A 14,254-nucleotide genomic window follows, 5' to 3' on the forward strand; every position below is an offset into this window, starting at 1 on the left:
TAAGGAGACTAGATGGTTTGTGATATCTCTTCCTGATTCAATGACCACATGACTAGAATGAGGGTGGTGGAGCTCTTTACTTAAAATAGAAGAAGTTAAATGGATGTGTTTATGTAGGTTCAGTAGGTAACACACCAGTTGCTGCTGTTTCCTTATGTACCTGGGGTGTGCTGGAACGGGCTTGTACCACCTCATGAGGGTTGATTGTTAAATATGTAGAAACTTTGTGAACTGGTGGTTAAACTTTTGGTAGCTTGAAATTCACTATGGTGAGAGTATTTATACCATGGAAATTGGCAGATGATACAAATAAGGATTTTCTTTTTATCTTTCAGGGAAACAGCATACTATTGCCTATACCATACTCAAAGTGGACAGCACTGCTAATCAAAAAAGGCACTCTTTGGGGTCTTCCCTGCTGGTCCAGTGGTTAAGGTTCTGTCCTCCCATTGCAGGGGGCTTGGGTTTGATCCCTGGTCAGTGAACTAAGATCCTACATGCCCCATGACATGCCACCCCCACCCCAAAAGTACTGTTTTTTGCTAAGCCCAGATTTGGATTCAGAATCCTTCTCAGCACATTACTTCTGATAGTAGCCACCCACGAACAGGACTAAATGTATGAGATAAGCAGTATTTGCCAGCTCTGACATAAATGAGTTTTCACCATTGTCCCTGGTATTAGGTTATAGTATCTTACATCGAGGAAGGTTGCTTTGGGATTGACACTTTTGCTGGAACACTTTAATAATTTTTGACACAAAAAGTCAAAACATCTTTCACAAACCACAGTGATACCAAACTTTATATTGCAGATGATTAAAGCAAAATTAGAAATAGGTATTTGGTACTAATGCAGTAGTTTGAAGTCAATTATACTTCAATAAAAAGAGTCATTTTAGCCAAAAAAAAAAAGAGAGAGAGAGAGAGAAAAATAGGTACTTGGCAACATCACTAATTTTCTGTTGTTTTCTTGATGTGTGTATATCCTCCAAAGACCTTATTTATTATTTCTTTGGATGTTCATTGACTAATTCAATGAACACTTACTGACTCTTTAAGGTATCTACTGCTGTGCCACAAGTCATCAGAAAGCTCAGTGGCTTAAAGTAACAAAATTTTGTATTATTGCTCAGGATTTTGGTGAATGGCTGGGTTGGGTGAGTCTGACTTGTGTTAGAGCCACAGTCACTATCGTTACTTTTGTTATCATGAGGTTTGACTCAAGATATTGGCTGCAGCTGCAGGTGTTTGAAGCTTGGCTGAGGCTGAAGGATCACCTTCTATGGTTGCTCACCAAATGGCCAGCAAGTTAATGATGGCAGGGTGATTCCTTTCCCCATGGGCCTGCCCACAGGGTTGCTGGGGTGTTCTCAGGTCATAGCAGGTGGTCTTCCCAGACCAATAAGTGTAAGTGTCTGTGTCTGGGAATACTGAGTTCTTCATTGTGGGAAATGAGACAGTAAAGAGGCTTTTTCCCTGTCTGTTCACTGCTCCCAGGGTGCTTGCCCCACCCAACTCTGGTATTGCCTGACCACCTTGCTCTCTTTGGTTAAGCCTCTGATGAAAGGTAGCATCTGTGGAAAGATCTTTCCTCACTAATGCCTATCACATTATTTTTCCTTACCTAGCAATATTTTTTCTCAGCATTTATCACTCTGTAATATAATATTACATATTTATCTTTCCCTCACTAGAATAAAAACTTTTTCAGGGTAGGGACTTCATATATCCCTAGTGCTTAAAACAGTGTCTGGACAACGAACTGATGAGAGTACTAGGTCTACAGGTAGACTTGGATCTAGACTCTGACTCTGCTATTTATTATATCACTGGGCAACTTATTTTACTTCTGGATGCATCACTGTTCTTAGCTAAAAGATAAGATTAAAAACGCCTACCTCTGGGTGGTGGTATAAAGATTTTTAAATGGCATGATGTAATACCTAGCATTGTGCTTGCACACAGCAAGAATCTATAAAATGTTAGCAGTTGCCAATTGTTGTTGACGTCGTTGTTACTGAGATGATGAACTCAAGCACAGAGTGAAAGGTCACGTGATGGGGATGTCCAACGCAGTGATTAGCCTCATCAGAGCTTTTTCTCAGGCTAAGCACCTGTGTTATTCCTCTTCTTAGTTCTGATTGTTCTTTTTTTTCTTCAAGGTCCTGAGCAGGCTGCAGAATAAATACGGCTCCCTGTACAGAAGAGACAATGTTATTCTGAGTGGCACTCATACACACTCGGGTCCAGCAGGATATTTCCAGTACACAACATTTGTAATTGCCAGTGAAGGATTTAGCAATCGAACTTTTGAGTACATGGTCGCTGGCATTGTGAAGGTAGGCAAGGGGACTTAGAGGCAACTGTTGTTTAGCATTGCTTACAGCACCCTAGGAGAGGTCTCTCATGATACAGAGTTCCTATAGGATCTTGGATACCAGCCCAGAATGACACCAGCTCTGTGGCTCTCCAGCTTTCATCCCATAGTAGGGATAAGTTGGAGATGAAAGAAATTGTCCACAGGGCTCTTCTATTTATATCAACTAAGTTCTTATGCCCACTAGGATTTCTAACTTTACAACTTTTTTCTTTTTTAACCCATAGAGCATTGAGATAGCACACACAAATATGAAACCAGGCAAAATCTTTATCAATAAAGGGACTGTGGATGGTGCACAGATCAACCGAAGTCCTACTTCTTACCTTTGGAATCCACAGTCAGAGAGAGCAAGGTGAGGGGGCCAGTTATGGGAATGAAATGCATGTGCTTTCCTTTAGGAACTATCAACAAAATTTAAGAACAGGGTTGTTAGTTGATGGATATAGTGAAGCCTGAAAGAGTATTAAAGCTGAAATAATTTAAAAGCATGTCTATAATCTAAGACAACCAGAAATGAGACTGTAGAAGCACAGAAAAACCTGTGTACACATCTTCCCACTTTACTGGCTGTGGGAATTGGATGTGAACGTTTGAAGGACTCTGGGCTTTCAAATCAGGTGCACCTGTGGTCTTGTCTTGATCACTTTGTAGTTGTGTGACCTTTATTGATTTACTTAAACCTTAATTTATTGGCTCTCAGCTTCTCATCTGTAAAATATAAAAATATGCATATTTGTTCAATTAATGAATAGCTCTTTTTATTACATTATACAGAAGAAATCATTTTAGTCCAGGGGAATGTAGCAAGATAGATAAGGTAAAAGAATAAAGAAGTTGGCATGAAGAGCAACCCATAAAACTGGCATAATTGAATGGGACAACTTAAGAAAGGCCATTATTTAAAAAAATTTTTAATGTGATAAACTGGGTTTTTGACAGAAGAGAAGTACTTGGTTACTATGGCAGAATAAAATAATATCTCAGTCCAACCTGATATTTTACATTTGTCTACATGTTTTTTGATAAATTTCAAAGGAGTTGGTTTTTAGAAAATACACTCTGATTTCCCTTCAAAGGACATAAAAGAACACTGTAAGTTGCAGGTCAGGCATGCTTTTGATTTTGCACATTCCCTGCTCTTTTTAAGAGATTTCACTAAAATTTGATATAAGTAGAAATTTCAAAAACGAATCCTTTCCATGAGAAATAATATATGCCCTATAATATTTCAAAAATGTATATTTCATCTCCAGTTAGCTGACCTATGCCCCTAACTTTGGTCACATTTGCAAACATTTCTTTAGCTAAGAAATAAGACCCTGGATGCAGTTTGTAGGATTATAGGTGCCAGGGAACCTTGCTTACTGAGAGTCATTTTGTTTTTTTGTGTCAGCTTCTGCTTTGTCACACACAAGGGCCAGGCTCTAGCCTAGAACTCACTAAGTGTGTTTATTTTGCTGACTAGGTATTCTTCAAATACAGACAAGGAAATGGTGCTCTTGAAAATGGTAGATCTGAATGGAGAAGAGCTGGGTCTTATCAGGTACTGTTTACTTTTTAAAAAAAATTCTGTCTGGATAAATTTCTTTATATGACAGAGAGGGAAAAAAGAGACCAGAATACTGGCAGCAGAGGCTAAGAATAGGCTGAGTGGTGGAGTTGGAGCTGGGATCCAGCCATGGGCCCTCAGGTATGGTTCTCAGCATCCTAGGTCTAACAAAAGGATTATATGAATGAAGGATCTGAGTAAAGGAGTTAAGCAGTGTCTGACATATGATTGGCTCAGTAAATGCTAGTGGTTATTACTGTATCAAGATCTCATGTGGAGGTTATTATTACTTTATCAAGATAATCGTAGATAGAGGACAGTGATCAATTGGAAATGAGAAAACAATCTGACCAACCAGGCAAGTGACTATGAGTTTGAGATTATTGACCTGTGTTTTTCTAAAAGGAATATGTGTGTGTGTGTGTGTGTGTGTGTGTGTGTGTGTGTGTGTGTGTGTGTGTGTGTTAGTTGCTTAGCCATGTCCGACTCTTTGCAACCCCAAGACAGCAGCTCACCAGGCCTCTCCGTCCATGGGATTCTCCAGGCAAGAACACTGGAGTGGGTTTACATTTCCTTCTCCAAAAGGAACTATAGAAAGAAAGTGAAGTCGCTCAGTTGTGTCCGACTCTTTGTGACCCCATGGACTGCAGCCCACCAGGCTCCTCCATCTATGGAATTTTCCAGGCAAGAGTACTGGAGTGGGGTGCCATTGCCTTCTCCGTCTAAAAGGAATAAGTTAAGTCTAACGCAGTACAAGGCCAATTAGTGATGAAAGCAGAACCGAGACCACCTAATGGAAGCCGATGAGGTAAAATCACAGCTTGGCAGAGATTGCGGGCTCCATTTCATATGTAAGAAAACACATGGATTCTGTTTTCTTTGAAAAGAAGCCATTTGTATTCCTGTGTGATTTTGGTGGCTGTAATTGAACTGGCTAAGGAATTGCCTGGGTAGGTAACAGTCCCAGACACTTTGTCCAGTGGACTTCCAGACTGATGCATGAATGCCCTAAGGAAGTGGATGCTAGCACATGGGTGCCAGAGTCAAATGGCTTGGGTCCACTCTGGACTCTCATTCCTAGTAGCTGTGTGACTTTGGTCCAGTTTCTTAACTTCTCTGTCTGTTTTCTTACTCTAAAATTGAGGGATGAAATGAGTCCTTAAATACTGATAATAACTTTGTAAAGGAAGTAGGGATCTATCAGGGAGGATTATAAAATATCTAGGTGAAAGTTTCTATGTGAGTAAAATTAAGTAACTTGAAAGTAATAAGAGGTGAAGAAAAACATTAAAGATTATGATTAATCAGTTCAGATACTAGGGGTGGTCCTAACTGCATGGAGAACACAGGATGGCAAGGAGCTCATGTTTCAGCCTTAGGTACAGGTTTTCAGATTTGAATTCAGGCCCAGCCCTGTCACTTACTAACCCTGGGTCTTGAGGAAAGTAATTTATCTACTTATATGTCAAACTATCCTGTTTGAAAATGAGACTAGTAATAATACCTCTTAGGATTCTTTGAAGATTAAATGAGATAATGCATGCAAAACTCTAGTTCTGTGCCTGACATAGAAAGAATTTCATAATTTTAACTGAAAGGTAAGAAGTAAATAATACAGTACCTCTTCTGAAAATTCCATTGTTGGCGTATTGGTGTGCTTGAATTTCTTAGCATTGGAGTTAGTTCTTTGGGGTTAAAGTGAGGTCACTAAAAATTCCCTGATAAAATAAACATTATTATGTGGGTTGATGTATTAGAATTCCTTCTTTGAGTACAGTTAATTCATCTTTTGATTAGTTGCCACCTAGCATTTAACGCAGTAGTCTTCGTAAATATCAGACGTGCAATTATGTTCTTGAGGTATTTTGTTATGAATCAAACATAGACACTATCTTCAAGAGTCGTACAGGCTAGTGGGATGGTTAGGGCTGGAGAAAGAGACAGAGGCAGACAGACAAGTAATCATAATGTAAATCAGATGGTTGTCAGTGCTATCACCTGGGATCTTAGAGGCACTGAGCTCTACCTGGGAGCATAGTGGAAGGCTTCAAAGAGGAAATGACATTTGAACTGGACTTGAAGGAGCCATGGGTTTCTCAGGCGGCCATGAGAAAACTGCATGATGAGGCCAGAGTATGGGCTTAGGTCAGGGAGTGGGTGAGAGATGAATCTGGAAAGGCAAGCTACCTCTCGATTTTTGAGCACCTTCAGGGGGAATTTGGTTAGGAGACAGTCAGGATAAGAACACATATGTATGACTAGTTAGATGGAAAATCCTCAAATTTGTTAGAAAAAGAAGATGCCTTTTCCCTTATAGTTTCTACCTAATTCTTGGCTGAATGACTGAGACCACTCATGATTCCCTTTTATTAGTTTCTGAGTCATTAAACAATGCCAAGAGAACATTCAATGATATTTTGGGGGCCAGATGTTCTTTGCTTCCTTGCATGTAACTGTATAATATATCTGGAAGTTCCAGGGTCAACTGTCAAGGTTATAATGATGCTTCTCCATCTGCTGTGCTTAACATCCTGCCATAACTTTCTATTGTTTCTATAGCTCCCATATGTTATCCTTGATGTAATTGCACCTGCAATTGCCTCTTGTTGCAGAGGGATAATGGCTCTCTGAATACATTAAAAATGATCCAAAACATAAGGTCAAATCTGGGCTGCTAAGTAACTCAGCCACCATATGTAGGTACCTGCTGTGAGATAGAATCCCAAGGTATGAGGAGTTTGGAAGCACAGCATCTCAGATTTACAGAGTATAAAGTCACCGAGTTTAAATTTCAGCTGAAGCCTACAAAAGTGATGCAACCTGCCCAATGTTATGGCCAAGACTATTCACTATGAAAACCATGTTGAAGTTCATCATTTATTCTTGGCTACTTTCATTTCTTCACTTAAAAGTCTGCACCAGTCACCTACTACATGCCAGGCAGTGCTTTCCAGTCCTCGAAACGATTCATTTCTAGTAAAAGGTCCTAAAGTCAGAAGTCAAATACCTTTGTCTGTGCTTCTTGAGCAAATCCTTTAAAATCTGAGACTCCACTTTTACATTTCTCAAATGTAGATGTATAATATGATAACGTCCCTCCACATACAGATTCTTATGCATTCATCTATTTATAAAGTTTTGTAGAATACATGCGTCATGAACTGAGCTAGTACTATAGAATACACTAATGAGAAAAAAATCGATGTCCTAGGTATTGCTCCTTATCGAACCTATAGTCTATTGGTGGAGACAAAGGTGATCAAATAGTGATATAAACCAATGTATAATTATAATTGCATTGAGTGCTGAAAAAGGAAGGTATGCAGAGCTGTGAAGTGACTTGACTTGATCAGGAAGTTGGGAAAGGCATCCCTGACAGCTCAGTGGGTGAAGGATCCAGCTGCAATGCCGGAGATACAGGAGACATGGGTTCTGTCCCTGGGTCAGGAAGATCCCCTGGAAGAGGAAATGGCAACCCACTCCAGTGTTCTTACCTGAAAAATCCCAATGGACAGAGGAGCCTGGCAGGGTATAATCCAAAGGGTTGCAAAGAGTCAGACATGACTGAATACACATGCAGATGTCAGTTGTCCCCAAGGATAAGACAGTGGAACTGAAAACCAAGGCAGGTTGAGAATTGACTGGCAAAATGTGAGGGTGGAAAAGAGCATTTAACACAGAAAAATATGTGCAGAAGTAATATAGCCCGTTTGAGGAGTTGATAGAAGGTCTGTGTGGCCGAAGTACAGAGGACAGTGAGGTAGGGTGCTGTGAATTAAAAGTTAGAGGTAGAGGTTAGACACCGTGATAAATATTTGGGTCTTTATACAAAAAAATAGAAAATCACTGAAGTATTTAAAGCTGGGGTTGGGAATTGGGGCTCTTGAAGGGTTAGGAAGAATAGTGACTTGAAGAATGAAAGAATCATGTGTATGAAATTATTTCATAAACCATTAAGTCCTCTACAATTGTCCAACACTTGCCTCGGTTGATCAGTCTATAAGGAAAATATTTCTTTTTGCCTAATACTACTGTTGGGTGCTGCCGTGGTAAATAATCTACCTGCAATGCAAGAGGCCCATGTTCGATCCCTGGGTAGGGAATGGCAACCCACTCCAGTATTCTTGTCTAGAGAATTCCATGGGCAGAGGAGGCTGGTGGGCTACAGTCCATGGGGTCTCTGAGTCTGACATGACTGAATGACTTAACACTACATACAGTAGTATGCAGACACAGTAAATGACTTTTCCCCAAATGTGGAGAACATGTTTGGGATGTTTTGAATTAAAATATAAGCTGTGTGGAAGTCAGAAATTCACTTTGGGAGATTCTCAAAGGCATCTCAAAGGAGTCAACCAGCGGAGATGACGATGAGTTCTGCGAGACCCTGAACGATGAAGGGAGAAAACAAGACAGGTTTCAACAGACTTACAGACTTAGAGAACAAACTTAAGGTTTCCAGTGGGGAAGGATAGGCAGAAGGGATAGTTAGGCAGTTTGGGGTGGACATGTACACACTGCTATACTTAAAATGGATAACCAGTAAGGACCTACCATACAGCACATCAATATGATGTGGCAGGCTGGCTGGAAGCGGCGTGTGGGGGAGAATGGACGCACGCCACGTGTGCACGCATGGCTGAGTGCCCTTGCTGTCCACCTGAAACTATCACAGCGTTGTTAATCAGCTGTACTCCAACATAAAATAAAAAGTTTCAAACATGTTTCAAATGTCTGCACCAAACAGAAAGTCATAGGGTCGGGCACTTCATCTGAATGGCTGCTCTGGGTGGTGGACAGTCCCTTCCTATACAGTTGAAAAGTGCAGGTGGCTCTGGGAGAGGTAGTTGGGAGCACTGACTCTTCTCACGGGTAGTCCAGCAGGACAGCTTCTGTCTCACTTCTTTTCCCTTCTCCTAGCTCATTGCATTGGCCAAGCTTCCTTCCTCAATTATGCAGCAGTGGCATGGACCCTCCTTTTTTTCTCATCTCGTTAGCCCTCTAGGAGTCAGTATGGCATGGCTTCTGTTTGTCAGAGCTGTAAGAAAGGTCTGAGCAGGGTTTTGAATGATTTCTCTATTGCCTTCTGTTTTATGCATTGCAAATCCTTTCATTACAGAAGGGGGTTAGCCTTTCAAGGAACATTTTCAAAAGATAGCAAGGGACGGTAATTTGCTTAACCTATTTGAAGAATTTTTGCACACACTTAGAAAAACACAATTTATGAAAATAATTCATTTGAATGATACTGACTTATAGAGCTCATTTGGGGGGGTGTGTGCGTATGTGTGTGTAAACCTTCTCTATGATCTCTGCCTATGACTTTCAGGATTACTTGAGAATTATTTATTCTCAATGGCTTGCTATCCTCCCTGTTGCATTCTCCTTTCAGTGTGCTTAACCTCACACCAAGAACAAATGTGGAAATCTCAGTGACTGCCCTTCATCAGCCTTTCTTGACCTCTTATCTTCTCTCCATCTCATTGCCTCATGTCTTTATAAATATATCCTCCATTAGCCTTCAAACTCTGGTTCCTGGAGCCTCACTCTCTTTCTGCATCCTGAATTTCTCTTTCCTCTTCTATGTTGTTGTGAAGCCTGATGCTGTCTTCCTGCTCCAACTTTCCCATCAGCTTATTTGTGCTGTTTCATTCCAGTGAAGTGAGTGTAGGCCTTGGTTGTGTAGTGAGTCTTCTGTGTCTAGTCCATCCCTATGTAAAGTGAAGGTGCTTAATAAGGGCTTTCTGATGACAAGGATGATGATAGTTGACTGATAACAGATTAATCATGCTTGTTAATGTAAAGGTCCCAAGTTTAGAAACCAGAGCTATAAAAGCCAGTTGTCATAACTGGCAGAAGACATTGGACTTACTTCCCAAAGTCAACCATGGTTGATATTCAGGTACATTTTCTTCTGCCTATTTCCTTAGAATGTATGATAAGAAATATGCACAATTAAAAGGTCATTCTGTAAAGATAGATGCTTTCTTAGTCTTATGCTGCTGCTGCTGCTAATGTCGCTTCAGTCGTGTCCGACCCTGTGCAACCCCATCGACGGCAGCCCACCAGGCTCCCCCGTCCCTGGGATTCTCCAGGCAAGAACACTGGAGTGGGTTGCCATTTCCTCCTCCAATGCATGAAAGTGAAAAGTGAAAGTCAAGTCGCTTAGTCGTGTCCAACTCTTTGTGACCCCATGGACTGCAGCCTATAAGGCTCCTTCGGCCATGGGATTTTCCAGGCAAGAGTACTGGAGCGGGTTGCCATTGCCTTCTCCATTCTCAGTCTCATATACTATGGGCATTAAAAACTTTAAAATACTGTGAAAAATGTTAACAATGCTATCTCCATGTATCTCAGTGTCTTTTGTTTTTTGTAGTGATTCCCTTTATATCTAATAATTTTTTGTCTCAGTTCAGTCTTTCAGTTGTATCCGACTCTTTGTGACCCCATGGACCACAGCACGCCAAGCCTCTCTGTCCATTGCCAACTCCTGGAGGTCACTCAGACTCAGGTCCATTGAGTCTGTGATGCCATTCAGGCATCTCATCCTCAGTCGTCCCCTTCTCCTCCTGCCCTCAATCCCTCCCAGCATCAGAGTCTTTTCCAAAGAGTCAACTCTTCGCATGAAATGGCCAAAGGATTGGAGTTTCAGCTTCAACATCAGTCCTTTCAATGAACACCCAGGACTGATCTCCTCTAGGATGGACTGGTTGGATCTCCTTGCAGTCCAAGGGACTCTCAAGAGTCTTCTCCAACACCACAGTTCAAAAGCATCAATTCTTCGGTGCTTAGCCTTCTTCACAGTCCAACTCTCACATCCATACATGACCACAGGAAAAACCATAGCCTTGACTAGACGGACCTTTGTTGGCAAAATAATGTCTCTGCTTTTGAATATGCTGTCGAGGTTGGTCATAACTTTCCTGCGAAGCAGTAAGTGTCTTTTAATTTCATGGCTGCAGTCACCATCTGCAGTGATTTTGGAGCCGCAAAAAATAAAGTCTGACACTGTTTCCACTGTTTCCCCATCTATTTCCCATGAAGTGATGGGACCGGATTCCATAATCTTCGTTTTCTGAATGTTGAGCTTTAAGCCAACTTTTTCACTCTCCTCTTTCACTTTCATCAAGAGGCTTTTGAGTTCCTCTTTGCTTTCTGCCATAAGGGATGTGTCATCTGCATATCTGAGGTTATTGATATTTCTCCTGGCAATCTTGATTCCAGCTTGTGCTTCTTCCAGCCCAGCATTTCTCATGATGTACTCTGCCTATAAGTTAAATAAGCAGGGTGACAATATATAGCCTTGATATACTCCTTTTCCTATTTGGAAACAGTCTGTGTTCCATGTCCAGTTCTAACTATTGCTTCCTGAGTTGCATACAGGTTCTCAAGAGACAGGTCAGGTGGTCTGGTATTCCCATCTCTTTCAGAATTTTCCACAGTTTGTTGTGATCCACACAGTCAAAGGCTTTGGCATAGTCAATAAAGCAGATGTTTCTCTGGAACTCTCTTGCTTTTTCCATGATCCAGCGGATGTTGGCAATTTGATCTCTGGTTCCTCTGCCTTTTCTAAAACCAGCTTGAACATCTGGAAGCTCACGGTTCATGTATTGCTGAAGCCTGGCTTGGAGAATTTTGAGCATTACTTTGCTAGTGTGTGAGATGAATGCAATTGTGCAGTAGTTTGAGCATTCTTTGGCATTGCCTTTCTTTGGGATTGATATGAAAACTGACTTTTTCTAGTCCTGTGGCCACTGTTGAGTTTTCCAGATTTGCTGGCATATTGAGTGCAGCACTTTCACAGCATCATCTTTGAGGATTTGAAATAGATGAACTGGAATTCCGTCACCTCCACTAGCTTTGTTCATAGTGATGCTTTCTAAGGCCCACTTGACTTCACATTCCAGGATGTCTGGCTCTAGGTGAGTGATCACACCATCGTGATTATCTGGGTCATGAAGATCTTTTTTGTACAGTTCTGTGTATTCTTGCCACCTCTTCATAATATCTTCTGCTTCTGTTAGGCACGTACCCTTTCTGTCCTTTATTGAGCCCATCTTTGCATGAAATGTTCCCTTGGTATCTTTAATTTTCTTGAAGAGATCTCTAGTCTTTCCCATTCTGTTGTTTTCCTCTATTTCTTTGCATTGATCACTGAGGAGGGCTTTCTTATCTCTCCTTATCAGTGAACCTATACCGACAGATTGTTGTCACCCAGAGTCATAATTTATATTAGCATTCAAGCTTGGTGCTTATTTTTAAAAATCTTCCTTTTCTTCGTATATTTCCAAAAATTTCAATAGTGAATCAAAATAAAACAAAATTTAAAATCATCTGGTAATCCTGGGACTCAGTGGTATGATTTAGTTACTGTCATGTCCAACTGTTGAGACCCCATGGATTGTAGCCCACCAGGCTCCTCGGTCCATGGGATTTTCCAGGCCAGAATACTGGGGTGGGTTGCCATTTCCTTCTCCAGGGGATCTTCCCAACCCAGGAATTAAACCTGGGTCTCCTGCATTGCAGGCAGATTCTTTACCACCTGAGCTATGAGGGAAGTTCTAGGACTCAGTAATTTCTAATGTTTTGTTATGTAATCTTTCCTAGTTTTTTCCTAGTCATGTTTATATCTTTTTATTTTTAAAGAGATTTTACTTTTAAAGAGATTATTGTATATACAATTTGGTAACTTTTTCATTCAGAAATTCTTTATGAATTTATTTCAGTGCTACTTAGTATTTTTAAAATCACCATCCTTAAATTGTTGTATAGTATTTCATTATAATACAGGAGACATGGGTTTGATCCCTTGGTCGGGAAGATTCCCTGGAGAAGGAAATGGCAACTCACTCCAGTATTCTTGACTTGGAAAGCCCATGGACAGAGGAGCCTGGCAGGCTATTTTCCATGGTGTTTTACCATATGTATGGTAATATATCCAGTGAGTCACCAACCATTTGACGTTTTAGTTCATAGTTTTTCTTTCATACACTGTTATAAGCATTTGTGAAGGGACCACTCCAGCCTGGGAAATCCCATGGACAGAGGAGTCTGGCAGGCTAGAGTCCACGGGTTTGCAAAGAGTCAGCCATAACTTAGTGACTAAAACAAAACAACAATCTTATATATATTTGCCAGTGATTTCCTAGAAGTGGGGTTGCTGAGTCAAAAAGGAACGTTTATTATTAAGGATTGCCTCATGAATTTCCACACGATTCTCTGGCAAACTTGTGTTGGTTTGCAGAGCTTCTACCCAAACATGCATGGAGTGTTGTTCCCAGTGCTCTTGCCAATCTTAGTATTTTCAGACTTTACACGTGTTAAGTGATAGACCCAAAAAAGATGAATCATTTTTGTCTTCCTTTCAGTTCTTCAATTCCCAGGTAGTTAGGCTGAATTAAAATAAATACTCTCATTGGCCACTTCTTGCTTTACTACCGTGGCTTGTTTAATCATACTATTTAGGTTGCAAGAATTTTGATTGCAGTAACTTAACGAACTTAATGGAATTCACCAAATCAAATATCTCTCCATTAAGAATATTGAGAGGGTTTCTTTTTTTTTTTTTTCTATCCAGAACTTTTAAAGAAAACAAAATGAGTAGGTGAGAATGGACATCTCTCTTTGGAGTAGAGGTGGTCGATTCTCCAGGATACTGGCGAATACTGTACAGATTTTACCTATAACTTCAGAAGCTGTTTTTAGCTATGGCTCATTGTCTTTTAATTTGAACAATCTGGTCTGTAGTCATCACATCTGCTTGTTTCAGATTCAAGTTGTCCTTTTGCATAAAATTCTGGGCCTAATAACCCTCCCAGTATAGCACAATGAAATATTCTTTGCTTTCCTTTTCCCAACTGTCTATAATGGGGTAGGGCAAGGAGGAACATAAGACAGGTGAAAGAGAGGTCTGTTGATTAGGTGTGTGTTAAGAGATGAATTAATTAATGCCAGGTGATGCAATCCAGTACTCTTGCCTGGAGAATCCCATGGATGGAGAAGTTTGCTAGGCTGCAGTCCATAGGGTTTCTAAGAGTCGGACACGATTGAGCGACTTCACTTTCACTTTTCACTTTCACACATTGGAGGAGGAAATGGCAACGCACTCCAGCGTTCTTGCCTAGAGAATCCCAGGGATGGGGGAGCATGATGGGCTGCCATCTATGGGGTCGCACAGAGTTGGACACGACTGAAGCGACGCAGTAGCAGCAGCAGCAGCAGCAGCAGCAGGCGATGCAATAGACCTTGAAATTACAGTGGCTTAACACATGGCAGATTTTAATGTACACATTTGCCGTTCATGCAAAATGTCATAAAATTTGG

The 14,254-nt window shown here is 40.8% G+C and overlaps 1 protein-coding gene across 2 annotated transcripts in view; it reads left to right on the forward strand.

Moving 5' to 3' along the window:
• LOC102183481 (neutral ceramidase) overlaps positions 1-14,254 on the forward strand; it is a 104,103-nt gene that overhangs the window by 45,548 nt on the left and 44,301 nt on the right. For both annotated transcript variants that reach the window (XM_005698167.3, XM_005698169.3), the window contains 3 exons: positions 2,165-2,341; positions 2,607-2,734; positions 3,848-3,925. In XM_005698167.3, the coding sequence (XP_005698224.2) occupies positions 2,165-2,341; positions 2,607-2,734; positions 3,848-3,925 (383 nt within the window). The remainder of the gene's footprint in view (positions 1-2,164; positions 2,342-2,606; positions 2,735-3,847; positions 3,926-14,254) is intronic.

The sequence above is a fragment of the Capra hircus genome, chromosome 26 (genome assembly GCF_001704415.2).
Source record: "Capra hircus breed San Clemente chromosome 26, ASM170441v1, whole genome shotgun sequence".
In the NCBI taxonomy this organism is placed as follows: Eukaryota; Metazoa; Chordata; class Mammalia; order Artiodactyla; family Bovidae; genus Capra; species Capra hircus.